This window comes from Pogona vitticeps, chromosome 2 (assembly GCF_051106095.1).
Source record: "Pogona vitticeps strain Pit_001003342236 chromosome 2, PviZW2.1, whole genome shotgun sequence".
In the NCBI taxonomy this organism is placed as follows: Eukaryota; Metazoa; Chordata; class Lepidosauria; order Squamata; family Agamidae; genus Pogona; species Pogona vitticeps.
The window spans coordinates 185,588,461-185,615,769 of NC_135784.1; the positions used below are offsets into that span (position 1 = coordinate 185,588,461).

Sequence of the window (27,309 nt, forward strand, 5' to 3'; positions counted from 1 at the left end):
CAGGATGAGTTGAAAAGGACTGAATTGATACAAGGATCCAGTTATTTTAAAAAGGCTATGCTTGTGAGGTGGAAACCCCCCCCCCCACAATTGGCTGGCCAAATGACTCCATGTTATATACATGCACTGTGAACAGAAATCTGTAAAACTATTTAAATAACCACGAAATCAATATAACCGAGGTTCCTTTGGCATGTGTGATTACACCCTAACAACCATGTGAACATGTGCAGCACCGGTATATCCATCACGTGACTATACATACAAATATACCAATGCAAAAAAAAAAAAAAGGAACGAAGGAAGGAAAAGGGATTCAAATGATCTGTGTGATTGGGCTCTTACATTTTTTTAAAAAAACGCTTCTTTCATGTTTAGAGCCTTCTGTTTAGTAGCACCCTCGTCTAAAATGTCTGGTGGATGAGACGCAGGCCTTGCTTTTTGCTCATGCTCAGAGGCACTCCTGTTATGCATTTACTCCACGCTTTCTAGGATGGAGCTTAGGCAGTAAGGGCAGGCTTTTTCTGCGGGCGACGCTTGCCTTCTTCAGCATGTGTCTCCCTCAAGCAAATATCCTCTGGCTTTTAAAAGAGAACGGACCCCAGTTCCGGTGTCTTTTTAAAAAGCCCAAGAACCCACCCCGGCCTTCCTTCGGGTCGACGGTAAGCGAGCGAGCGCGGGGGCCCCGGCGCCGCCAGGAGGGGGCGCTGTGGAGACGCCGGCGGGCCCCGCCGCGGCTCCGCCTCCGGCTCGTGGGAGGGGCTCGTCTGGGCTCGCCTCCGCTCCGCCGCGGGCTCCTCGGGGCAGTCGGCGTCTGCGGCCGGGAAGCAGCGGCGGCGGCGGCGAGCGAGGGAGTTTGTCCGCTTTTCCTCCGCCCCTCTCGGCGAGAGGACCGCCGGGCACGGCCGCGCTGAGGGCGGGAGACGCGGACAGAGAATGGCGGCTTCGGAGCGAAGGGCCTTCGCGCACCGTATTAACCGGTGAGAGGCCGGACGGACGCAGGCACAGCCCTGGCGGGAAGGTCCGGGGAGGGGAAGGGAAGGGAAGGGGAGTGGGACCTCCTGCCCGGGGACTCGGCTGCAGGAGGAAGGGGCGCCCCGCCTAGCTTCCCGCGCCCGGACCCTCCCGCCTCTGCCTTCCGGGGCGCCCGCTCCCCATCACCCCTTTGGTCACCCAGGGAGGGAGGGAGGGAGACTCACCCCAAAGAGGTCGTCGTGCTTCTTCCTCGCCTCCCCCCCCCTCCAGTCTGGGAACCAGCGCCCCTGCCTGCTTGCCTGCCTGCCTGGGCCGGGCCCTCTCCGCCTCCCGAGAGATTTCCCCAAAGTTACTCGCCCGCGGGGATCGGTCCTCGCCCACGCCGAAGTCGGCGGGAGGAGGGCCCCCGAAAGGCGAGCCAGGGGAAGGGTGGGGTGTTGTTGTGTCTCCCCGTCTCTCCCCCCCCCCTCCGGCTCCCCAGGAGGCGAGTCTTCCTTTCCCTGGCAGACCGCGTGGGTAGGGTTTGAAAGACCGACCCAGTCTCGCCGCCCCCCCCCCCACGAGCTCCCGCTTGACCCCACCAACCACCCCGGCTCGGAGCTCCGGGGATGCTCCCTGCGCGCCTCGCAGTTACGCGCCCCGCTCGCCTGCCGTGGGTGGATCGGTGCAGCAACCCGGCGAGGGACGCTCGCCGGGCCGTTTTTTCGCCCCCAATCGCTGCCTGGATGTATTTTTTTTTTTAATCTACAGAAAGGGTGTCTCAGGTTCCTCCCGGCCCGAAGGCTAATTAATGGCCCTTGCAGGTTCATTAGGTCGCGACAAAAGGGAGTGTGCTCTTTTGTATGCACCCGGGCTCGCCCCCCCGGTTCGGGGTCTGTATTGTCCTTGTTATTTATAGCATGCCGTCGGAGGCACTTAGCAACAGCGAAAGGACCAGTCGGAGCGCCCCCCCCCCCAGCTATTTGCAAGCTAACATTTGGCAAAGGGGAGCCTGCAGGGCAAGGTGTGCAACCTGTGGCCCTGGCTGGGGTGGGGTGGGGGGCCATGCCATTGCTACGTTTCTCGGATTGCACTGGGAAAACATAGATTTTGTTGGAGATGGCTAGGGGTAGAGGCTTCCACTTCTGTCACCATCCCTTGTCAGTGGGCAGGGAGGGAAGGTTGGGCGCCACATCCTCCTATGTTCAAGTATGGAAAACAGAGAACAGAAGGGCATGTGTGCCTTTCCCGTTGACATTAGGTGTGTTTGAGCATCACTGTCATGGGGAGGATGGAACTGGAGACGGATGGATTGATCTACCCTCTTCCAGGCTGGCACTTCATGTCCACTTCCCCTTCATTCCTCTTCAAGCAGGAGAGCTTGCTTCCCTCTTCAGCACCCTCTTCTGTGTGAAGAACAGCCTCTGTGATGGAACCAACACAAGTGTGGTAGAATAGCAACTTTTCGAGAGGAGCTGATTCCATTCTTGTAGTAGTGGATAGATGGATGGATGGATGGATGGATGGATGATGGACCATTTTGTCTTTTCCCTGCCCTGGCAGAAAAACCATTTTGATTCATTTAAGTTTGCATGATTGGAACAGGTTTGGCAGGGAGGCAAGGGATGTCTGTGTGATACTACCAGGATCCAAGTACTGTATATGTCCTTGGTGTCTAGATTGTTTGACTTAGTAATATGATTCATAGTCTGTATTGTTTTTATTTCCCTGTGTGGTCATATACTGTAAAAACAATGGTTTGCTAGCAGGGTCTTGGCATTTTTCTCATCCTGTGAAAAAAGTAGCTCCTGTGTACTTTGGGGGCTGGCTTGGGGGAGGTTTGGGATCCCCCCCCCCGGAGGCTGCTACCACTCAGAGAGAGACTTTTTCCGCATCTTCTTTTCTTTGTGTGATTAAAAGTTTGTCCCTAAGGTCAAAAAGTATTTTCTTAATATGTGGAATGATTAATAAAGCTTTCTGTGAGATGCCCATTCCATTAGATCCCCGCAAGCTAACATTTGGGAAAGGGGAGCCTGCAGGGCAAGGTGTGCAACCTGTGGCCCTGGCTGAGGGGTGGAGTGGAGTAGGGATCTGTGTCCTTCCAGTCTGAAGTTGTGCCTGGATCATAGGCACCTAGAAGCACAGAAGGATGGGAGAGTGATTACTTATCACTCATACACTTGGGACACAAATGTTTTCAGCTGTAGGAGGGAATTGTGCTTCCAGTTATATCTGAGGGAGGGGGAAAAAGTTTGTTCCAGCTGTCAGTAGCTGAGCAGAGGAACCAATACAGTGGCACAACACATGTCAGTCCTTGGTATTTCCAGGTAGGGCTTGAAACCCTGGAGCACTGGCTTCACAGACCTGTGGCCTGAAGCTTCACATGTTCATGTAGACTGAGAAGGCATTTATTTATTTAGGTGTACATTACCTTTGTTTCTATGAAGATTAAGGCAGGATAGGCACATTTTGAATTGACAGGTAAAACAAAAAGAGGCCTTTAGCAGGGTATTCCTGATATATATATATATTATGAAGCAATCATATGTTCCAACCCTAGAGAAAATGGATATCCTGTCTGGAAATCCAAGGAGGAGACCTCTGCTTGAAACTAAGTTAAGGATCTGTGTGTGTGTGTGTGTGTGTGTGTGTGCGCGTACGTGTGCGCGTGCGCACGGACACACACAAACTAAGTTAAGGATATTTCTGTATATGTATACACACACATATACAGAAATATCCTTAACTTAGTTTCAAGTCGAGGTCTCCTCCTTGGATTTCCAGACAGAAGATCCATTTTCTCTAGGGTTGGAACATATGATTGCTTCATAATATAATTGTTTCATATTTTTAAATTGTCTTTTATTGTCTGTAATGTTCTTCAGTATGTCTTTGCAGGGTAGCATGCAATAATTTTAAAATTACAGTGGTGCCTTGCTTAACGGGTGCTCTGTTTAGTGACGAAACCGCATAGCGACGAACTTTTTGCGATCGCATTGCGATGTTTCCTATGCGTTTTTTTTGCTTTGCGATTATCGGTTCCCTATTTCGCTTACCGATCATCACAAAGTGATGATTTTTTAACAGCTGATCAGCGGTTCCAAAATGGCCACCAGGCAAAAAAATATGGACGCTCGCTGTGTTTAGGGACGGATTCCTCGCTTAAGAGGCAGCAAAAATGGTTGCCGTATGGAGGATCTTCGCTTTAAGGTGAGTTTTAAGCCCATAGGAACACATTAAACAGGTTTTAATGCGTTTCTATGGCTTTTAAAAATCGCATAGCGATGAAATCGCTTAGCAGCGATTTTTGCTGCATGGATTAACGTCGCTATGTGAGGCACCACTGTATTTGTTAGCTCACATTTTTTTCTGCCTGTAAGTTTGATTTCTTGGAAAATCTGTCTTGTAGTATCTGATGTAGAAATTGTATAATGACACGAATTAGAACCCACACCATCTAAGGCATGAAGGTTTATTGCAATTTGGCAGGGGAAAAAAGATTTGTAAACACTGTTGTAAACAGTGAACTGAAATAGTGGAGGAATACAATAAGCACAGTTGGAGAGAATTTACTGCAGGTATGCAGTAAAAAAAAAGGACAGATCCTGAAGCTGAGGCTCCAATACTTTGGCCATCTGATGAGAAGAGAAGACTCCCTGGAAAAGACCCTGATGTTGGGAAAGTGTGAGGACAAGAGGAGAAGGGGACGACAGAGGATGAGATGGTTGGACGGGGTCACCGAAGCAACCAACATGAATTTGACCCAACTCCGGGAGGCAGTGGAAGACAGGAGGGCCTGGTGTGCTCTGGTCCATGGGGTCACGAAGAGTCGGACACAACTTAACGACTAAACAACAACAACGTGCAAAATGAGTAGTTGGGTGTATATCTTAGAAGTTTAGGAATCTGGCTTTAAAACCAGATTCTGGGAGTTTGATTCCTCCCTGTGCCTTTTGGGAGCCAGCCTGTGTAAGCCATGAGCAGGCTACACAGTCCCAGAGCACTCTCACTTCTGAGTGTTCTTTCCCTAGAAAACTCTGGGAAAGGCTCTCAATAAGTCGGAATTGATGGCACAAACTTATTTATTAATATGTACAATAAGTACAGTGTCCCCACCGGAAGTTTCAGCTCCTTGGAGGAGGGAGGAGAAAAGAGACACTCCCATGTTACTGGACTCCATCTCCCATTAGCCCTCAACAAAAATAGTATTTTGTGAAGGATGATGGGAATTGCAGGTCAGCAATACCTGGAAGGCCGCACATTCCTCATTTCTGCTTGGAATACTTGCCATTAGATGCTGTTGTTATTTTAAAACAGCAAGGTAGACAGTGCCTGGGCTAAAATGTCTGCAGTTGGAAATGTCTCACCCCATGTAGTCTGCGCCCATGTGTCTTGCTGAATTTGGAAAAGAAACACCACAGTACAAATATGCCACTTTGTGTCATTCAGAAGGTGTATTTATGGACGTTCAAAATGCCGCTTACTTTCAGCTCTGCGGAAAGCAAATAACTGAGGAGGAAGGCTGACAAACAGGTCTGAGTTAATGTGAGATGTTTTGTTTGCAGGTGGTGAGAAAGATGTGCAGTTTCTGCCCTGGAAGAAGCACCGAAAGAGCTGGAGGGAGGCTTGGACAGAAATGTATTTCAAGCTGGGCTGTAAAGCATGAATGGGGAACCTTTGGCCATCCACATATTTTGAACTAAAATTCTCATAATCTATTAGCATTGCCCATGCTGGGCGGGCCAGTTGGAGTCCAAATCCGAAACATCTGGAGAGCCCAAGGTTCCCCACCCTTGCTTCAAAATCTGATGAGGAAGGAGAGCAAGAGGAAGCTTTGGGGTATTCCACACACCCCTTTCTCTCTCAGAGAAGAGAGGCTGGGCTTTTCTTTGGGAGAGTCTGCTTTGATGAGCTAGACTCTGTTGTGGACTCTCCCACACCGTAAACTCAAGAGCAGACACAGTTGTGGGGGCAGATCCTTAGCAAGCAACCAGCCGTGCATGCTTAAATCTCAGTCTGTTCAATCCTGTGGTGTGTCGGTCACTTTGTGGGAAGCAAGAAAACCATCTTCCTCTCTTCTTGCCAAGGGAGAACTTTTGGCCAATTGTGCTGTGAATTTCTTGTCTGTAATTTTTTTTCCCTATTTGTTTCCTGCTCTTCCTTCCTTTTGACCGAACAGTGGAAAGTTCAAGCTAATGCTTTTGGAACTCTGCCTAATGTTTATTGTTGTTGCTTGAGCAACTCTTGTCTTGACCTCCTCCTCCTGCAACTTATTTAGGCGAGCATCAATCCTTGATGTCTGACCTCCCTGAGTTATAAGCAAGACTCTCCCTCCCTCCCATTTTATCTTGTTCTCCCCTTTTTCCCCCTCAAATACTTGCTGCTGTTGTTGTGTGCCATCGATTCATGTCCAGCTTATGGCAGTGAGCAGTCTCCAAAATGTCCTGTCCTCAGCAGCTCTGCCCCTGCAAACTCAAGCCTGTGGCTTCCTTTCAGGAGCCAATCCATCTCCTATTTGGTCTTCCTCTTTTCCTACTGCATTCTACCTTTCCTGGTATTATTTTTTTTCCAGGGAATCCTGCCTTCTCATGATGCACCCAAAGTAGGACAGCCTTTTTGCTTCCAGAGATAGTGCAGGGTTGATTTGATCTAGGATCTACTCATTCGTCTTTCTGACAGTCCAGGTTATCTGTAAATCTCCACATTTATGCACCACATTTATTTTAAATGCCTCAGTTTTTCCCCCTGTCTTCTTTACTGTCCAGCTTTCACATCCATACATGGTGACTGTAAATACAATAGTGTGGATGATATTGATCTTGGTCTCCAGTGACACATCTTAACAGTTGATCTTCACTTCCTTCACTGCTACCCTTCTGAATCCTCAAATACTAGTGGGCAACAAATAACACACACACACAAAAGCATCTGGTTGCTTCTTTGTGAAACAGACATGCTTTCCAGTGCCTTGGGCCAGTTTCAGTGCTGATAAGAAGTGGCTTCTGGCATTCCCATCTGTTTCAGTGACTGTTCTTGGCCTGTACTTTTCTTGTCAAGTCAGTGATGTGCATATAAAAATGAACTAGAGTAATATGTATGGAGACAAGTTTGCTTATCCACTCCTGAGAGGAGGAGAGAAAGAGAGAGAGATTTCTTGCACTTCGTTGCTTTAACACCCTTCTCCCCATCTGCAACAGGGGTGAGGATCTTCAGTGGGTCTGGGGATGACCTTTTGCCCCAGTGGGAACTAACTGCACTACCACTCCATCACCAAAATTTGGCAGCAGGCTACAACAACTGCTTTGATACAAGCAAAAAAAAAAATATTTTAAAGGAGTTTTCACAATTTGCCACTAAATTTCAGCAGCAGATACTAAGAATGTCTCTAAAACAACCTGTGTTTCCCCGAAAGTAAGGCAGGGTCTTATATTAATTTTTGCCCCCCAAAATGCATTAGGGCTTATTATCAGGGCATGTTTTATTTTATAGTCATGTCATCTTCTGGTTGCTGCACAATGGTGGAAAGTGGGGTTTCACTTAACTAGGACTTATTTTTGGGGTAGGGCTTATATTAAGAGCATCCTGAAAAATCATACTAGGTCTTATTTTCAGGTTAAGTCTTATTTTCAGGGAAACAGTATCATTTCTCACATTTTAGAGCAGGCTTGTCCAACCTGCAGCCCAGGTCAGCTCGTAATGCGGCCCAGTGCAATTTTTTATTTTTAAAGAAATTCCAAAGTTTGAAGTTACACTGCCGGCGCTTGCGGCCGGAATGTGGCCAGGGCACGTCACAACAGTAGAGGGGGAGAGAGGGAAGGAAGGAAGGAAGAAGTGGGAGGGGAAGGGACAGGGGGGCTGCATGACTGTATTGCGCCAGGTGGACCCCCTCCCGCCGGAGTCGAAGCTGGCAGCCTCTGCTGTCTGAGATCGCAGCTGCCGGTAAGCGTGCTTGGAGTGGGGCTGCGGAGGACGGCTAGGGCTGCCCCCCCATGCGGCCCAAACCAAATGTGTGTGCGGCCCAAACCAAATTTTCATCTTCTAATGTGGCCCAGGGAAGGTGAAAGGTTGGACACCCCTGTTTTAGAGGGAAGTTCCCAATTTGCTACTGAAATGTGGTCATGTGGGGAGTATAGGGTCAAAATTAAAATAAAGACCGCATGTCTCCTATGTTACCTGCATCTGATCCACAACTGTGGATATATGCCAGCTAATGTAGGATAGCCATTTGTGCATCTGAGGAATTGGGTTCTAAGGTGTGAAAAATTTTGTGACACCAAATGAGCTTATCTTGAATTTATCAAAGAGACGGTCAGAAGAGGTGAAAGAAGTTTCAATTTGACAATGCCATCTGTTGCTATATGTAATGAATGGTTTATTTTACATATATATTTTCATTTGTTTTTCAAAATAAGTTTTTAAAAAAATATATTTTAATAGGATACTTTTTTGTTTAACTGGCTTACAGACATAGAACAATAAAACATAAAAATATAAATTTAAAAGCACAATTCATAGTGAGCAAGTGTGAAAAAGTCAGTCAGCAGGAACTGCTGATAACCAATCCTTTAAAAGGAGAATAACTTCCACATAGCATATGTTTTGGACTATAATTCCCATAATAACATGGCACTGGTCACAGTGGGGTCGCTGATAGGAGTTACAGAGTTATTATTTATTGGGCCAAAGCTCACCATCGTTATATTAAAACATTGTTAGACCCAAAATAAAAATGATCACAGGGAAGGAAAAAGCAGTCAGTAGAGTACTTAACAAACAGGTGCACACACACACCAGCAGAAACCTTAACAAAACCTTTCTAGTTAAAATTGGTGGGTCTAAAGCCTGTTTGAAGGCCTACCCTGAGGGTGTGTGTGTCAATCACACATCATATCCATCCATTCATCAGTGTGTGCTTTAAACTTTACAGCAGCAAAACCTCTTAGCTGAAGTAGTAGATCTTGCACACTGCCTTCACCATAGCTGACTGACTTGCAGAATCCTTTCTTACCCTGTTCTTCACAGTACAGTATTGACATTCCGATTTGCTGTTTAAAGTGACCTCAACTTCCCTGCTCCCCACTGGTAAGATTATGTTTTATGGAGGAATTATTATTTCAACCATGGGCAGAAGGGAAATACTGTAGTGCTAAACCCAGGATCAAGTAATGTCTTGTGTCCTTGCACAAGGATCGGATGACTTCCAAGCAAAGTGATCAAACCTTTTTTTATATATATTCTTTGTGACTTAGGATCCTTGTGGCCTACAAATTGTAATATATTACAATGCTTCCTCGACCTCTGTTTAACAATTAACTAACCATTATGATGATCCTTAATATATAATGCTTCCTTACCAGCAATAAAAAAAAAACCCTTGCTGAGTCAGACCAGGGTCTGCCTAGTCAATTATTAATTTATTTGGCTTGACAAGCGTCTCTGCACCTCCAGCCATCAGTTGTAGGTCAAGACCGGGTGCTGTGGCTCTCACGTGATAGCTGACTCGGATTTCAAGTAGCTGCAGCCACCTGGCCCAGTGCTGGGAGGGGAGGGATGTTCCTCAGCACGGGAGGTGTCCTTTGGAGGAGAAAGAGAGGGTAAACATATTTAAAGGCAGAAATGGTAAAGAAATAAAATGAAAGGCCAGAGGCTCCCCTGGTTAATGTGACACACATGATCTTCTACCCTTATGAAACCACCTTTCATACAAATTTCTTGCTTTATTTAGCCTTTGATTGACAGTAGGGATGCTGAAGATGAAAAAAAAAAGATGAGAGAGGAATAGAGCAAGCAAGCAAATACATGGGAGCAAAAAGGAGTGCTTGAGGCTGTCCTAATGATACTTTTCATACCTTTGCTGTACTGAATTGTGGTCACGTGGTATATATACCGGGGTGAATATCCCAATTTGTTTTAACGCTACCGATTCATTTACTCCAGCTTGAATCATGAAGGTCAGCTACAATGTGGTACTGATTTATTTTCTCTTGCAGTTCTCTTTTCCCCTCCGTCTCCCCATGCTCCTCACTAGCATGGCCAGTGCTGGCGGATGAGGGCATGTGGTGGACCAGCTGCCTCCCGCTCCAAAGGACATTCCCCCCCTCCACTGTTGTTGCTGCTGTCTGGATGGCTACTCCACCCAGGGGCCATTCTGTAGGCATCATGCAGGAGGGTGGCTGAGAGAGGAAGGAGTGGAAACCTCTGCTGACAGGCTGAGGGACCTCCCCTGTGGTAGGGCTGCCTCTGCACTTTCTTTCTCTCCCCCCCCCCTGCCTCTGTTGCCAATGCCTCTCCACATGCCTGGGCGCCGCCTTACCTGCTCCCCCCCCAGGCCTCCTAGATACACCACTGCCGGCCTGGACCACCACTGCAGAGGCTGTATGGTTATGCACAGCCTGGCTGGCCACCATTACTCCCAGAGTGCAATTGTCACTGCCAGAGGCTGGATCTCAGATGGGTAAGGATCCCAGTCCAGAAATGGCTCTAGACCTTGAGCCCTGTCCAAAGTGAGAAGGCGGGGAAGTGGGTGGACCGACAGATGAAGGGCTGCCAGGTGGGCATGGCAAAAATGAAGCCGGGGGTGCCCCTTCCCCTCTTTCTATGCTTGCCTTGACAAGCTGTGACAGCTTTGGAGGATATGGAGAGGAGAGGGGGAAATGAACTGATAGGGATGTTCACACAAACAATACCGGTAAGGGTTGTTTCAATATGTTGTTGGTACAAAGTAAAACAACCCTCCTAGCAAGGGGTAAATGTTTTGCAGCTACGCCGCTGGCCAGGAATATGATTTGATAATGGCAGTGTGTTACATGACTGGAAATTTATGCAGCGATCTAACTGGGGTATAAGTAGGGAACATTTGGGTGGTGTGATCATGGCTTTGACTTGCTTGAGATTGCAGTGGTTTATCAGATGGGATGAGCATTAGCAATGCAAACTCTTTGCTACCTTCTACACTCCCTACTTAGCAATAGAGTTGTCCAGTTAATGGTTAGTGGCCATCCTGCACCTGATTTCAGAAAGATGTTAAAAAGAAGGAAAAGAGGTGTCGGAACAATTATGAAGGCTCTTGTTCCAAGCCATCTGGAGCCCTAAAGAGGAGGACTCCTATTCAAGGCTAAAAGTATTTTGTTGGCAGCCTCCACTTATCTTGCTTTTGACAGTTCAGTGGATAATATACTTCAAAACTGACTAGAAAAGATGGGTATAAATAAACTGCAGTGTGATCTGTCTTCTGCTAAAATAAAAGTTTGATTTTGAGACATACATAAGGAATCGCTCCCTGTCTTTGATGCATGGGCAGTGTTATTACTGGGATTGAATTTAGCCATCAGTTTCAGGTGCTGGTGGCAAAAGAGAGAGAGCCTCCTGTGAAATGGTTTAGGGCTTCATAGCTCCTGATCCTCTTGAGACTCTGTTGGCAAGGCTGGCAAAAGGGATTCAGCATTGCCATACATACGTTGAGACTTTGCCTGGTATGGAGAGGACCAAGAGGCTTAGCTAGTAGCTTCAGGGAGAAGGTGTGTGGAGACTCTGTGTTGCTCTGGGCATCCCAGCTCCCAGCATGTTACTTTGAAGTTAGTGTCCCCTAAAGCGCCGTTGATATTTCCTGAGTCTCTGGTCAACCTGATTTCAGGCTTGTGGGGTCTATTTTAGCTTTTTACTAGAAACATAAAACCCACCAGCTAGATCCAGATATAAAAATGATACACCTAAATGTGAAGAAAGAATCCTGAGTCCAGGAATTTATTTTGTGATTCCACTAAATGGTGTCCAGAGTCCCCCCCCCCCCACAAAGCTGTGCCCTCCTAGGCTTCTTGGGCATCCCAGCTTTCTTAGCTTCAGCAGTATTATTTAGGCTAGAGCAGGAGACGGATTGCTTTTTTTGCTGCTGTAAAAAAAAAAGGGGGTGCTGTTTATCTTTCTGATCTTACTTCAGGTCACTGAGAGACCATTAGAAAGATCTAGATTTTCCTCTTCCTTTCCCTCGGCTGCCATCCTGTGCCCTCCAATGGAGTCCTGTTGGGGAAGTCCTGCCATCCACCTTAGTGAGGGTGGTGCCCTTTTCCCTCTCGGGGGCCCAATGTGTACAAGGGAACGAGTCCTTACTCTGTTGGTCACAGTGCTTTGGAGCATACAAAGGTGTCCTGGTGTCACTTTGGAAAATGTTTTCCTTTATTCATTTAGGCAAGCAACAGTGCATACAAATAATAATTTATGGTTTGTGGCTTTGTAATTGATGTCTGTCCAAGTTCAAAGAAAGACTTAAAAAAAATCAGGACTGCTATCCCTAGTTTCTTGTTTCAGGCTGCTTGGGCAGGAAGCATCCTAGTAAAATTAGCAGTCAAGTTGCCCTCCCACTTAGGGCAATCCTGTGAATGAGCGATCACCAAAATGTCCTTTCTCCAGTAGCCCTGCTCAGCTCTTGCAAACTTGGTCCTTTAGAGTTAATCCACCCTGTATTGGGTCTTCCTCTTTTCTTGCTTCCTTCCACCTTTCTCAGCATTATCGTGTTTTCCAGGGAATCCTGCTTGGGCACTTTCTTCTTTCCCTTAAAGTTGGTCAAAGTCATTGCTGCTTTCTGCCAGTGTGAGTAGAACTTCAGCATCATCCTTCACATTATACTTCCAAGACTACCCCTTTCCATGAACTGTTAATAGTTTTTTTTAAATAATAGAAATGTTCATTTACTTAAAACTCTGTTAACATTTTAGGAAAAGGGGACGTCTTCGACGTATAAAGCGAAGGATGATCCTGATGAAGTTTGTCCCTACTTATTGCTTTTCTCTCTCCATTTTTCTCCCCGAGTTAGCTCTCCATGAGGTCTGAGATGCTGGGGGTTGCTTTTAAGCAGTCGATGTGCATCTTGAACGCTGCAGAGGGCAAAGTGGCAGATGCTTCTCTGCTCCAAATTGCCCCTTCCAGCTACAGCTCTTCTGTAATAAAAGCAGATGTCAGAGTTTTTTGTTACGAATGTTTGTATTACAAAGTTTCACCCTCAAGATAAGCATGCTTGGCATGGCACTTTGTCTGAATGTGTTTCTTTAGTTTAGATTAAAAAGGAAGAGAGAAAGAGGAGTCCCAACTTTGCCACAGGGGATAGTGAGCTTGGACAGTGCCAGTTGGCCTCATTTCCTGACCAAATTCTAAGAGAAAATGTTTGGAACAAGTCCATATATGAGCAAACCGCTGGACATTTTACTATGAGTGGCTTGTGATCTTCCAGATGCTGTTGGATTCCAGCTCCTGCGACACCTGTCTCTCGGCCAGTCCTGAAGGCTGATGGGAATTACATTCTGATAACATCTGGTAGACCACAGTATACCAACTCTTCGAGCAATAAGTGTATTGCAAGGCTCCAAACATGTTGTGGTGCCTACACAGGAAGCTATGGTAGGGGGAAGGAGACTTTATGTTATTCTCATGTGTAGCGATTCTGTATAGCCGCCTGCCTTCTTTATTCATGGCAGGTTTTGTGACCTCTGGGAGGTTGCGAACCTGGAAATCTCCAGGTATCTTTGCCCATTAAACTGTCTTCATAGTGATTGAATTACTCATTTGCTAGAAGAGTTTTTTAAAAGCATATGTCTTAGAATTCACTTAAGAACTTTTTTTGGTCTAATTGTTAAAGTAACCTGCCTACCTGTTTGTTGTGACCTCAGCTAAGTTTCTGAACTCTTCTGATTATCTTCAGGTGGGGGAAAGGAGTAATTATGATGATTAAAAAATACCAGACACAGACAATCAAAATTATAAAAACATTGGCTGGCATTACATAACAGATACTGTTGAATGTCAATGTAGTAGTATATTTGCTGTTCCTAATATTGCTGGTTTTTGTAGCTCTGATGATTTTATTTCTGGAATCTGTCATTGCTTATAATATTGTGTGAAATTTCTTGGTAGTGTTCGCAAAACCACGTTATTGTTGTTGTTATTGCTATTGTTAGTAGTATTGTTAGAACAGATCACTGTTCCCTTTTATGGAACTAGTCAGAGGTTATATGACTCTGTACAGTATAGTAGTTGTTTATGTAGCTGCTTGTGTTTGACTTGAGTTGCTGGGAAAGAGATTTAAATAAACATAGCAGATAGTGGGATCCAAAATAAAAATGTGGATCATGTTGACAAATATAAGTACCTTGGAATTTGATTAAATGAACAATAGAATCATAGTCATGTAAGAAAGTGGGAACAGAGATGTGCCAGATGCATTTTCTTTAGCAGTCTTTACTATAGTATTTATCATTGGCTTTAAAAATCAATGTTGTATTCTTGGTTCTACCACATGACATGGAACTGTGGGCTTTAACCAAAGTTACTGCAGAAAAGATTGAAGCATTGCAAATGTAAATTTATCATAGGATAAATGGAATGTCTATTTTATTCAAGACAGTGATGGGTAGCTGTTTATCCACAGATATGTAGTTACTTATCAACCTTATATATATTTGGAGAAAGAGAGGAGGAGAAACAGAAATTGTGGGTCAGCTTGGCAGTATCCTCACTAGAGTCTCAACAGCTGGTTTGTTCTAGATAATTGAATACTTAAACTCTAAGCATTTTCAGTCAGAAAATGATGGCACATACAGTAACAACAACAGAATATTATGTCTCTTTGATGACCAGATGCCAAAGGAGCCTTTGGGTAGCTGTTCTGACTCCATAGTTGCAGAGTTCTTTCACTTTGGTAGGTGGACAGGCAGACAGTTGATGCTCACATATCTTCAGTGAGTTCAACATAGCCCATCATTTGCAGATAATTGTGGGACAAATTTGATATTAGGGAGAATCTTTGTCCACAGATTATGAATTGCCTTCATGTGATGGTGCATGAAATATGAAGAATATTTGAAAGACATGGTAGCAAATGTGGTAATAGCGGTGATAGAAAAGAAATCTTAGTCTGAGAAAAACGGCTTGTTACATAAAGGACATAGAAGCAAAATACAGTGGTGCCCCGCATAGCGACGTTAATCCATTCCAGGATTAACGTTGCTATCCGGATTCGTCGCTATGCGGGGGGGGGGAACCCATAGGGACGCATCAAACTCTGTTTAATGCGTTCCTATTGGGGAAAAACTCACAGGTAAGCGAAGATTCCCCCATCCGGCCGCCATTTTCGCTGCCCAGTAAGTGAGGGCAGGGTGCGAAAACGCTGTGGGCGGCCATTTTCTGCTCCCAGCGGCCATTTTGGAACCGCCGATCAGCTGTTTTCTAAACATCGCAATGCGATGTTTAGCCTATCTAAATATTGCAATGCGATCGCATTAGCGATCGCAAAAACACGTCGCTATGCGGGTTTGTCGTTAAACAGTGTACTGTAATTCTTAAGATCTTGTAACTTTTGAACTTTCTATTTCAAAGATATGGAGAAACTTAGATTGGAGGAGTGCGTGCAGTAAAGATCAAATGGAAAAATGCTTGCTGAGACTGATTTGCAAACTTGCTTCTTTGATTCATGTAACAGTCAGATCTGACAGGTGTCTGTCCAGTCTTGGTGATGGTACTGTGTTACTCTACACTCTTTATCCTCCAGTCTTTTAACCTGCTTGGGTTGTGTCCTATGAAACATTGGCCTGAATCTTGTTAGCCAATGGCCGATGGTGCTACTCAATGGGTGTAAATCTTAGCAATGAATAGTACAAATTAAGAAGTCAGCATACGTATTTGCTGTTATCTGTTGTGTTGCATGTCTCGGTGAACAATAACAAACGTCTACACTAACATTTTAACTTACAGAAATTTGCTGTTGAGTTTTGCCCTGATTGAGCCACCCTGTTTCCCCTAAAATAAGACCTAACCTGAAAATAAGCCCCAGTATGATTTTTCAGGATGCTTGTAATATAAGCCTTACCCCAAAAATATGCCCCAGTTAAGTGAAACCCTGTCCTCCACCACTGTGCAGCAATAAGAATAAGATGACATGACTGTATTTGAATAAACGTAGATTGTTGTACATGAAAAAAGAAAAACATCCTCTGAAAATAAGCCCTAGTGCATTTTTTTGAAGCAAAAATTAATATAAGACCCTATCTTATTTTCGGGAAAACAGGGTAGGTTTCTGCTCTTAATAAACATGAAAGCTAATTTCCAATTCTGTGATACCTTGCTTTGTCCTAATACAATTGTTGCCTAGTTGCAGATTTGGGAATTTTTATTTGCTTTGTAACAGACCAAACTGGGTTCTTACAATTTTTTGGTGTTGTTTTCTTATGCATCACATAAACCATCTATATAGTCCCAGGATGGAACATACATCTCAAATCACAGTGTAGGAGGGATCTTTCTGTAATGAGGGTCTGAGATGACTTTCCATGCAATTTCCAACAAGAGAAAGAATTTAAGAATTTAAATTCATTTACTGTAGGAAATGTGTTTCTAGACAGTCGGAGTATATTAAAAAGGGCTGAGAGCACATTTCAAAGATAGGCACCATATGCCTCTGTACCTCTTCCCACCCCACATTCCATCCACAACCAGCACATATTTGCTTCCAAATAGGCTGCTTAAGAAAAACAGGCAGATGTGCCACTAAATCCACTAACAGGATCAAAGGGCATTTGGACTAGAGAGGAAGCAGAAGGTTGTAAATAAGCTGTAATTAAGAGAGAACTTTGCAGCCTGGAAGGAAACACGCAAGGCCTTCGTGTTTTTTTTTGGGAACTGGTCCAGGAAACTACCTCACCCTTTCCTTTGGCTAAGGAAGTTGCTTTATCAGTGAATCAACGCAGAACAATGCACACAGCTCCTGACAACAAAGAAAACATTGTGGAGAAATGGCTGGAACATCATCACAGGTTGTTTGGAAATAATCTGACAGGTAGCTAAACATAACTGTCTGCTTGTCTGGGAGGAACCCTGCATGTGCAGAGACCCACGAGAATCCAGTAGGCAGACCCACAGGCCACCTGGCCTTTTAAGTGGCAACAATGCTTTGGCAGATCAATGGCAACAAAGCCAAGCAACACAAAGTTGTCTAAAATCTTGAAACACATAGGCATCAAGGTCAATGATGGAGCGATCACATAGGAATAAAAGATGTCCCATTTCATTGCTGTTGTTATCTTGCATGCAATCTCTAGCAGGAGGGAAACCATGAGCTAAAAGCAGGACAATAAAAAATGATTTCAACACATAATTTTACCTCACTCCCATCCCCATTGCCTTCCCATAACAAAGCTGCAGTGTTACACTAAAAATAAGTATTTGTTTACATATATATTTTGGTATATAACTGCATATTTTCATTTTGCTACTAAATTTTCTTTGCAACACACAAATAAAAGTTCAATTTTATACTGTGCTTCAAACGCATTTATGACTTCCCAACATGAGACAATCACCAGACTCTTATTACATTGAACTGGTATATCCTATTTCCTCAAAAATAAGATAGGGTCTTATATTAATTTTTGCTCCAAAAAACGCAGTAGGGCTTATTTTCAGGGGATGTTTTTTTTTTCATGTACAGCAATCTACATTTATTCAAATACAGTCATGTCATCTTCTGGTTGCTGCACAAGGGTGGAGGGCGGGCTTTCACTTAACTGTGGCTTATTTTGGGGGTAGAGCTTATATTTTGAGCATCCTGAGAAATCATTTTGTTGTTGTTTAGTCGTTAAGTCATGTCCGACTCTTCGTGACCCCATGGACCAGAGCACGCCAGGGTCTCATTTTTTCCACTGCCTCCCAGAGTTTGGTCAAATGAAAAATCATACTAGGGCCTATTTTCATTTTAGGTCTTATTTTAGGGGAAATGGTACATACACACGTAGATACGTACATACGTACAAATGCAGTATAATAATTAGTTTTTGAGGTAGCACAACATTTTTTTATTCCCCGCTGCCCCCCCCCCGCTTGCACAGATTAACATGACTACTTTGTGAATAACTCACATATTCATTTCTGTAAACCAGTTTTTAGGTATTTTATGTAGAAGATATTTCTTAATTTCGTATTGTATTTTTAAAATTCTGTTAGACCTGAAGAAGGAAAGTTATCAAGAAGGAAAAGCAGAGTGTTTTCTTTTGGGGGGGGGGGATGGGAAGACAAACTCAGGGAGTCTTCAGCATATGGTCACAATTGTCTGAAGACGGAATGTGAAAAGAGACAGATGTGTTTCATAGATCAGGCTCTACTGAGTGTTCTATACATTTCAGATTGCTCCTGGGATGCCCCTGGAACTGCTGAAGTGGATCCCTCATTTTTGAGAATTTAACATTCAGCTGCTACTTGCATCTGTCTCTGTTCTTAAGTGAAACACATGGTTTCCGTGGTAGCTGGACAGCAGAAGTAAAAAACACACCCTGGTCATTAAAATTGCAAGTAAAAGGTGATTATATTTTATTGGAATCATGTTTTTCCATGTTATATAAAAAGTGAGCAGGAATAGCTAGCCCCTAATTTGATATGTTGAAGTCTTCAAGCAAAATTAAACAGCTGTCAGAACTGGCTGGAACGTGTCTGTCTGCTCCATTTGAATGAGCCCCCTCGGCGCCATGACCCCCTTTTTGTCATGGTGCACCCTTAGGGAGGGGGGATCTGTCTGCTCCATGCCTATGAACAAGGGCTACCCTCAGTGGAGAACCAGGGGCACTGCGATATCTCTATACCTTAGACCTTCCCCTAGCATGATTGTGTTAAAAGGAGAGACAGAGTCCCTATACTTTTAATTGCTGTTTAAAAGAGGACATTTCAGCAGGTACAACTTATAATGCACACCTCCCACACCCCATAGTCTAGTTCAATGGAAAACTGTGTACAGTAGAACTCCAGCAGCCAGAGAATCAGTATCTTCGGTTTCAACAATTCCATGGCTTACCACATCCCTCTATACAACATACCAGGGGTTGGGGGCCTTGTGGTATTTGTCCCCACATCCTGGTATGTTGTATACAGCATTCACTATTGACCAGAGTTTCAATCATTCATGGTAGATCATGGAACGGTCGCCCCCCCCCCACATGGATATGGGGACCCTACACTATGGCTTTTGATTGAAGATAGTACTATAAGGAGGGCTTGAAAAATTTTAGAATGGCTCACCAGTCAGTCAAAAATTTCACCAGTCAGCATGATTGGACTATAGCCTTGCAATTTATTGGGATTGGGAATCACTGATTTATACCCTCAGACTTGGGTTGCTTTCTTACCTCCGTGTGGGGTCATGAAGCTTGTATTTTGAATGCCTTTATTTTGAATGTCTCCAGCAAAAATAAAACTGAAAGCAAAAGCGCTCGACCTCTTAAGGAGCCACGGTTCCCTACCACCCCAGAATGTGTCCTTGTTCGGTTGAAATTGGGAGTAGGGAATCTCCAGCATGGGACTATACATTCTCCTGCAGAGCTGTATCTCTATGTACCACTCAGGCTCTCTTCTCTTGAGAAGAAGGCAGTTTTCCTTTTGCAATGGGAGAGAGGAGGGGAGGACTGCGAGATTAGAGAGAGAGAGAAGCAGAGGGGAAGGAGGCAGGCAGAGAGGGAGCTGTGATTTGCTGAGCAGCATTTTTCACTGGTCAAAGACAAGTGACAGTGCATTTTTCAAGCCCCAACTACAGGTGCCAAAAAGACAGACAAATTACATCTGATCAGTGGATTTTAAAAAGCAGATTATACCACAAAGGTGGTGTAGTGTGTATAGTAGATTTCATATGCTTGGGTTACATAGTCTTGAAGCTATGGCACAAAGAGGCAAACAAAAATCCCAAACAGATAAACATGCATCTTGTGTTTTTTGACTGTTTAGGTTTAAGCTTCCTTGAGAGGATTTGTTCCTAAAAGGCAGCAGTAATTAAAATACAAGCTATGTGTAAAAGTAGAAATCTCTCCTGCATTTCACTAGAAGTCTGAAGTAATAATTTCTTCCACTAGTCTCTCGGCTTTTACCAGCAATGCGGTACTCTTTGTTTGTATTTCAGTGTGGAGAGAAAATGTTTTGAATGTTTACTTGTGATTTCTGTATTTCATTCTGTGTTCCATTTTTTTTCATATGTCTGAATAAGTGGACATGATCCATGAAAGCTCACATTAAAATATGCAGTATTTTTTGCTCCATAACACACACACCCCCAAAAAGTGGGGCGAAGTCTGTGCATCTTATGGAGCAAAGGCGGTGATTTCTCCCCCACTGGCTTTCAAACCTCACAAAAGATCCTGGAAGCTGGTGATTTTGCCCGCGCTGGCCCCATGGGGAGGTGGGGGAGCGTCGCAAGGGTCCGAGTGAGCCTTCCAGGACCCTTGCAACGCTCCCCCCCCCCACGGGGCCAGCACGGGCGAAATCGCCACCTTCTGGGACACTTTTGAGGCTTGGGAAGCTTCAGAAGAGTCCCAGAAGGTGGCAATTTCGCCCCCTCTGACCCCCGGGGGGCAGGGTGAGTCTCTATAGGGTCCTGGAACACACCCTAGAGCCCTTTGGAGGCTCACCCTGCCCCCCCCTGCTGGGCCAGAGGGGGCGAAATCACCACCTTCTGGGACTCTTTTGAGGCTTGGGAAGCTTCAGAAGAGTCCCAGAAGGTGGCGATTTCGCCCCCTCTGGCCTCCGAGGGGGCTGGGTGAGCCTCCAAAGGGTCCTAGGGTGTTTTCCATAAGACGGACCTCTCCATAAGGCTCACCAATTTTTAGGAGAAGAAAACAGATTATTATTTTTTCCTGTTTTCTTCTCCTAAAAATTTGGTGCGTCTTATGGAGAGGTGTGTCTTATGGAGCGAAAAATACGGTAATGTGTAGTTGGTCTTTAAGGTGCCACATATTTTTATTTTGTTTTGTTTCTTTGGATTTCACCTGATTTTCTTTTCGTGGCTATCTATGAAAGTGGAGCTAGCAGGCATAAGACAAATAAGAGGAATTGTTTCACTCATATTTAGTGGTGCGGGAAATGATTTGTTGGTTATATTTTTAGTGTAAATGGCTTGGTGGTGCATATATAAGTGTCTACAAGCAGTAATAGTCAAACTCAACTTCCTATTAATGCCTTTGAAAAACACAGAAACCTGATTGTACAGAAACCAAAGACTTGATTAAGGTTTCACCTTTCTTTGGCTTCTCCACTTCTTTGTACAGCAGGGGTGGGCAATTAATTTCTGTAAGGGGGCCACAGGAAAAATCTGAACTGTGTTCGGGGGCAAAACTAACTTTACTTAAAAATAAAATGAAAAAGTGATGTTATGATTGTTTTTATTTTAAACTTGTTAATTTTCACAAATACGAAAGAGTTTTTTTGTGGTATGTTAAAAATAAGCAACTGATGAACTTTAGACAAAATCTATAAATGGTTTTGATGTTCAAAACTGTCCACGGCCCGGACAGGAGCAGCTTGCAGGCTGTATGTGGCCCTTGGGCCACACTTTGCCCAGGTCTGCTGTACAGGAAGGGATTCTCAGCCCTTGTGACTCTCTGGTTAAGAAAGTGACTGCTCAGATTGTGCCTTTGCCACTCCCCGTTGCCTGTACGGTTGTGAATGCTGAATCTGAGAGTCTACCTTCATTGTGTCCACTATACCAGTAAGAAATTCCTAAAGGCTAAGGTTCTGTATTGCAGCACCTTTTGCTTAAAGCACTGTTTTCTTTAGTTGTATCTTTGTGTTCTCTTGTATAGTCAGAACGTTTAGTCTGTGTCTTCACTCTGTTCCTAATGCACACACAGTTGCTGAGATGCATGTTCCCTCTCATGTTAATTCTTATACAAAGGTTCAAAACTACAGTATGTCATTTTTAGTTGAGTTTGGCTTTACTTGTGAAATATATGTTATTCTTGCTTACTTTTTGGAAGCATTGCTCCTAGAGCTTTGCTGAAACGTGTGATTGTTAGCTTTTTCTCTTATTCAGACCTCCACAGATGGCACAGAAAATCCTTTCTACAGTAGAATTTGTTTTTAAAAATAGTATATTTCATTAAGGGGATGTGGTGGCGCTGTGGGTTAAGCCGCAAAAGCCTCTGTGCTTGTCCCAGCTCCTGCCAACCGAACCTGCAGTTCAAAAGCATGCAAATGCAAGTAGATAAATAGGGACCACCATGGTGGGAAGGTAACAGCGTTCCGTGTCTAGTCGCGCTGGCCGCGTGACCACAGAAACTTACGGACAAATGCTGGATCTGCAGCTTGGAAATGGGGATGAGAGCCACCCCCTAAGAGTTGGACACGGCTGTACTGAATGTCAAGGGGAACCTTTACCTTTATACTTCATTAAACATTCCTAAATATAACGATGATGAGATCTATACATTGTTTTCAGATGGTACAGTGGTTACTGCATAATATAAGCAGTAATTTTATAAAAACAAACGTGCATTAAATTAATTAGTATTCAGCATATATTTTTCTCTTCGCTGCTTGAACAATGCATGAAAATGCTGGCCCTGTGAAGATGGAGGTGTTCTGTTCTGTGTTTGTTTATTGATGTATTGTGCAAAGTGAAACCAAACTGTTAAGAAAGACATCTTTAGGCAGTCAGAATTGGGCTGATCTGAATGAGTGAGGAAAGGGAACAATCTAGTCCTACACTGGAGAGGGATAGTCTGAATAGGATACGATCGCGTATGTATGGAGCACCTGTGTACAGTTCAGAGCCCTGATTTTTCAGAGTGTTGAATCACATGTAGTGGCGCTTGTTCAGTAATCACTCTCCACAGGAAGAGAGTCAGACAGAATGGCAGAGGTATGAATGCTGACCCATTCAGATGAAAATGGTCCTGAATACCTGACTAGGGTATTCATAAAGTCTTTCTCCATGTGTTGAGTTCTGATTTCCTTACTTAGTTTCTACATATATTGGTGCCACAGTTCCAAATGTAGCAGAGACTTTGAACTGGTGTTTGAAATGGTCATGAAGTACCCTTGTTTCCCCGAAAATAAGACCCAACCTGAAAGTAAGCCCTAGTATGATTTTTCAGGATGCTCGTAATATACAGTGGTGCCTCGCATAGCGATCGCTCTGTTTAGCGATGAAATCGCTTTGCGATGCATTTTTTGCGATCGCAAAAGCAATCGCTTTGTGATGGTCCCTATGGGGGAATTTCGCTTTGCGATGATCGATCATTGCAAAGTGACCATTTTCGGCCAGCTGATTGGCGGTTTCAGAATGGCCGCCGGGGAAAAAACATGGCCGCCCGCTGTTTTCTGGGACGGATTCCTCGCTTAAGAGGCACCAGAAATGGCCGTGCCATGGAGGATCTTCGCTGAACGGTGAGTTTTAAGCCCATAGGAACGCATTAATCGCGTTTTAATGCGTTTCTATGGGCTTTTTTATTTTGCATTGTGACGTTTTCGTTCTGCAGCAATTTTGCTGGAACGAATTAATGTCATAATGCGAATGCGAGGCACCACTGTATTAAATAGTTTTTTTGTGTATTCTATATATGGCCATGTTTTCTCAGCAGTGTTGCAGATTATATACATATATCTAAGTAGAAAGTTTCATAAAACAATCCTCCCTTTTTCTGCTAATCTGTGCATCTACTTCAGTCTTGTTAAATGGAAATTAATTAAGTTTGGCATATATTGTTGGAGGGATGTAAAGTAGGCATTTGAAATAAACAGGAATTTGGTAGAGTGGTTACTCAGTAAGTCCTTCTAGCTCATTAGACTGTCTGCCTTTAATTTCTTTGTTATATATCATGTGCAAATAATTAGTAAAGATAAAGGTTCCCCTTGACAATTTTTCTCCAGTCGTGTTCGATTCCAGGGCGCAGTGCTCATCCCTGTTTCCAAGCCATAGAGCCAGAGTTTGTCCGAAGACAATCTTCCGTGGTCACACGGCCAGTGCGACTTAGACACGGAACGCTGTTACCTTCCCACCGAGGTGGTCCCTATTTATCTACTCGCATTTGCATGCTTTCGAACCGCAAGGTTGGCGGGAGCTGGGACAAGCGACGGGCGCTCACTCCGTTACGTGGATCTTACAGCTGAAGATCTACAGACCTCACAGCACAGAGGCTTCTGCGGTTTAACCCGCAGCACCACCACGTCCCTTAGTAGTCTGAAAAAGGAGAGAAAATGGGACATTCTGGGTCATACACTGTGTAGCACCTGTAAAAGGCTTAATGCTATCCTTCAAGGTCATCAGGTCTGCTTCTTCCTTATAGGCCATTGTTTTTCACAATATTGGATCAGTTTGGCATCACAAAGCAAATGGCTTAATTGGTGCTAAATTGCTTTCTTTGTACTTGTATGTACCTACTCTATTGACTGGATAGCTGAGTGAGTTGGAGTAGCTGGCCATGAATCCAGAAGTTTTGGAGCTCAGTTCCTCCACTCCCCGCGAAAAAGGTGAATCTCTGCTGAAGACAGGATATGGGTGGGTAGTTTTGCCACAGGTACAGTGTTTGTTCATTGTTTGAATAACTTGCATCTCAGTGTGTTACTTGGAAGATTGCTCATAGTGGTCAAGGACATGAGTTTCTGTCTGCCAGCTCCGTGACAGTAGAAGCCCTGGGAATCTGAGGGTTCTCTTGTCTGTTTGCTTTACAAGCGACTTTCTGAATGCATGGAGAACAATGTCTGCCAGTCTTACACAACAGTTCTGTAATTGTAGGTCTGTTCTGAAAGCCAAAAGAAAATAGACTCCTTTCCTACCCTGTTTGTAGTGCTTGCCTGTGCCTGGTGTGTCATGATGCCTCCCAGTCATTTTGTCTTGGTTTCATGAATAGAGCCAAAGAGTGTTGAAAGTATACCCTTTCCATTTGGTTCCTGGTGAAGTTCAGCAGGGTGACCCGCACTGACCTTTCAACAGGTGGTTGAACTGAAGTCAGATTAAACCTGATCAAGGCGAATAAAACATCCCAGAGCTCACAGCCGGTTGGTTCTCTGCAGCCCTGAGCTCCATCCATCCATCCTGCATTGTAGAAGGGAAAGTCCCGATCCATTTGTAAATTAAAATTCAGCGAGTCAGTACTTTCGTGGTCACACGAAAATTGGGACTGGAAATTTGAAGAGTAGTATGAATGGGAGTGCAAACTTTTCAGGATTCAAAAGGAGATATGTGTGCTCCTGTCCCCTCCTCAAGGGTAAAGGCCTACCTGAGAGTCTACCTTTGGAAGGTGGGCAGCCACCATCCCAACCAGTTCCCCTCCAGCTGTTCTTGGACCACCAGGTTGCAGCACTTTCTGTCTCTCCTGTTGCATTGGCATTGGTAAACATGGGGGTGCTTTTCCTTGTTTAGCTTTCTTTAGACATCTACTTGCCCCCCTCCTTTTGTTGTTTCCAGCTCTCTTTTTCATTTTGTGTGGGACCACTCCATAATTCTCACAACCACATTGTTAAATGTTACCAGTCTACATCATCTCAAATTCAAAACTGGTTTTGATATTTGAGACAACAAAACATGTGTTATGTTGTCATGTTATTCTTCCTGTTCATAACTAGCGATGCAATATTTAGATATGAATATGAATACCCTGGACCCAGGTGGCCAGGATCTCCACTCCTGCCTACCCAAACCGACCTGTCCACTTACAGGTTGTTAAGTAGCTCACACAGCCAGCATCCTGCTTGTTGCACCAATCTCTGACGTTGGCTGGCGCCTTCTCCGCCTTCCTGCACTTTGGGCCACTTGGAGCTGAGCGGGGAGACTCGTCATCCCACCCCCTGGCTGAAATGACCACAAGCGCAGGAAGGCAGAGAAGCAACAGCTACATCTAAGATTGACACAACGAGCAGAACGCCAGCCCTGCGCACTGTACAGTGATCTGTAAGTGGCTGGGTTGGTTCCAGGAGGCGGGATATTCGTATACAAATATCCCATCTCTATTCATAACTAAAAGGAAGTGTATAACCATTTGAAGTATATATGACTGGATATCATGAAAATCTTAGTGAATATTTCTGCAACAGTGGGTGAAAGATGTCTTCCTTCCTTAGGGTGAAGAGCAGAGTAAGGTCCTCTGCATCGAGTAGCTTCCCTGTCAATGAAATAAGGGACCAACCATCCAGCCTCAGAATTAAGATTGGGGATGGTTTTGTTTGCACCACAAAGATGTTTCTGAGTTCTGTGTTTCATGTCTTTTTCTTCAATAAAAGTCCATGGTGCCCAGTCACTTAACATGAGAAATATTCATGTGAAGATTGACATCTTGCTGTGTCTCTAATTTTTCTCTTCTTGTTCAAGGGACAAAGCGGAGACTTTGAACTGGTGTTTGAAATGGTCATGGAGTACCCTTGTTTCCTCGAAAATAAGACCTAACAAGCCCTAGTATGATTTTTCACGATGCTCGTAATATAAGCCCTAACCCCAAAATAAGCCCCAGTTAAGTGAAACCCTGCCCCCACCATGGTGCAGCAACCAGAAGAAGATGTCATGACTGTATTCGAATAAATGTAGATTGTTGTACATTTATTTTATTATTGTAGATTGTTGTACATTACAGTTTATTATTAAAAAAATAAAACATCATCTGAAAATAAGCCCTAATGCATTTTTGGAGCAAAAATTAATATATAAGACCCTGTCTTGTTTTTGGGGAAACACGGTAGGTGGAAAATGGGGTGGGAAATTACATGAATTTAATCCAGATAAATCTGCAACTTCTCAAGTTACTTACCAACAGCTGTTTTTGGTAGAACTGATGGGAGATGTAGGTAAAAAGAGTTGTGTGTCCTTTTCTGTTCTTGTAACTGGAGAGTAAATAGAGTCGATAGGGTGGGTAATTCACAAATCAATTAATTTGACGATTAACCTACTGCATAAGTGAGCTCCCCATGTTTAATGTCACTGATGTGAAAGCTTTCTTAGAAGTGTATTTTGGGAGTACACAGAGGCTTTGCTTCTGTTTTCGTTTACACTTAAACAAAGAACACAACAGGTTGTTCATCTCAGGATGATGAGAGGAAAGCGAGCATTTTAGTATTTTCTTCCTTCTTCACAGGACAGTGGCAGCTGAAGTGAGGAAGCAAGTGTCCCGAGACTATGGCAGTTCCCCCCAGCTTTCCAAGAAGCGGGGCATCCCACAGTCGGTGAGTACTTATTATTATTATTATCATTCCTCATCTTAGAACTGAAGAACTGGAAGGAATTGTCAAATCCAGTCTCTGTGAATTGGAGGACTGTGCCAGAAAATATCATAGCACCTGGCAGATAAAATGAGGAAGGGAGCTTGGATACCTAAAGAAGACAAACAGAGTCTATCAGAGTCCCTGTCTGGGAACTACCAGTTGCACAGTATTTGGGAAATGTAGCCTATAGCAGAGGCAGCAATATTATTCATCCCTCTGGAAACACCAGGGATTGCACCTGCAAGGATGGTCCTTAGACTCTCCTCATCTCTAGTAAATTGTTGCTAAGGGACTGCGGATGTGCCTGGGCTGCTGCTTTTATTCTCATTTGGGTGCACTTTCATTGTGGTTCTGCACACACTTAATCTGAGG

General features: G+C 44.2%; 1 protein-coding gene across 7 annotated transcripts in view; it reads left to right on the forward strand.

The window, feature by feature from the left end:
* The first annotated feature begins 795 nt into the window (after window positions 1–795).
* The window catches only part of DOCK6 (dedicator of cytokinesis 6), a 117,324-nt gene continuing 90,810 nt past the window's right edge, over window positions 796–27,309 (forward strand). For all 7 annotated transcript variants that reach the window (XR_012084149.2, XM_072991604.2, XM_072991605.2 and 4 more), the window contains exons 1-2: window positions 796–980; window positions 26,811–26,898. Coding sequence is in view for 6 of the 7 variants with exons in the window: in XM_072991604.2 (XP_072847705.2) it covers window positions 937–980; window positions 26,811–26,898 (132 nt within the window). In the remaining variant the exon portion in view is untranslated. The remainder of the gene's footprint in view (window positions 981–26,810; window positions 26,899–27,309) is intronic.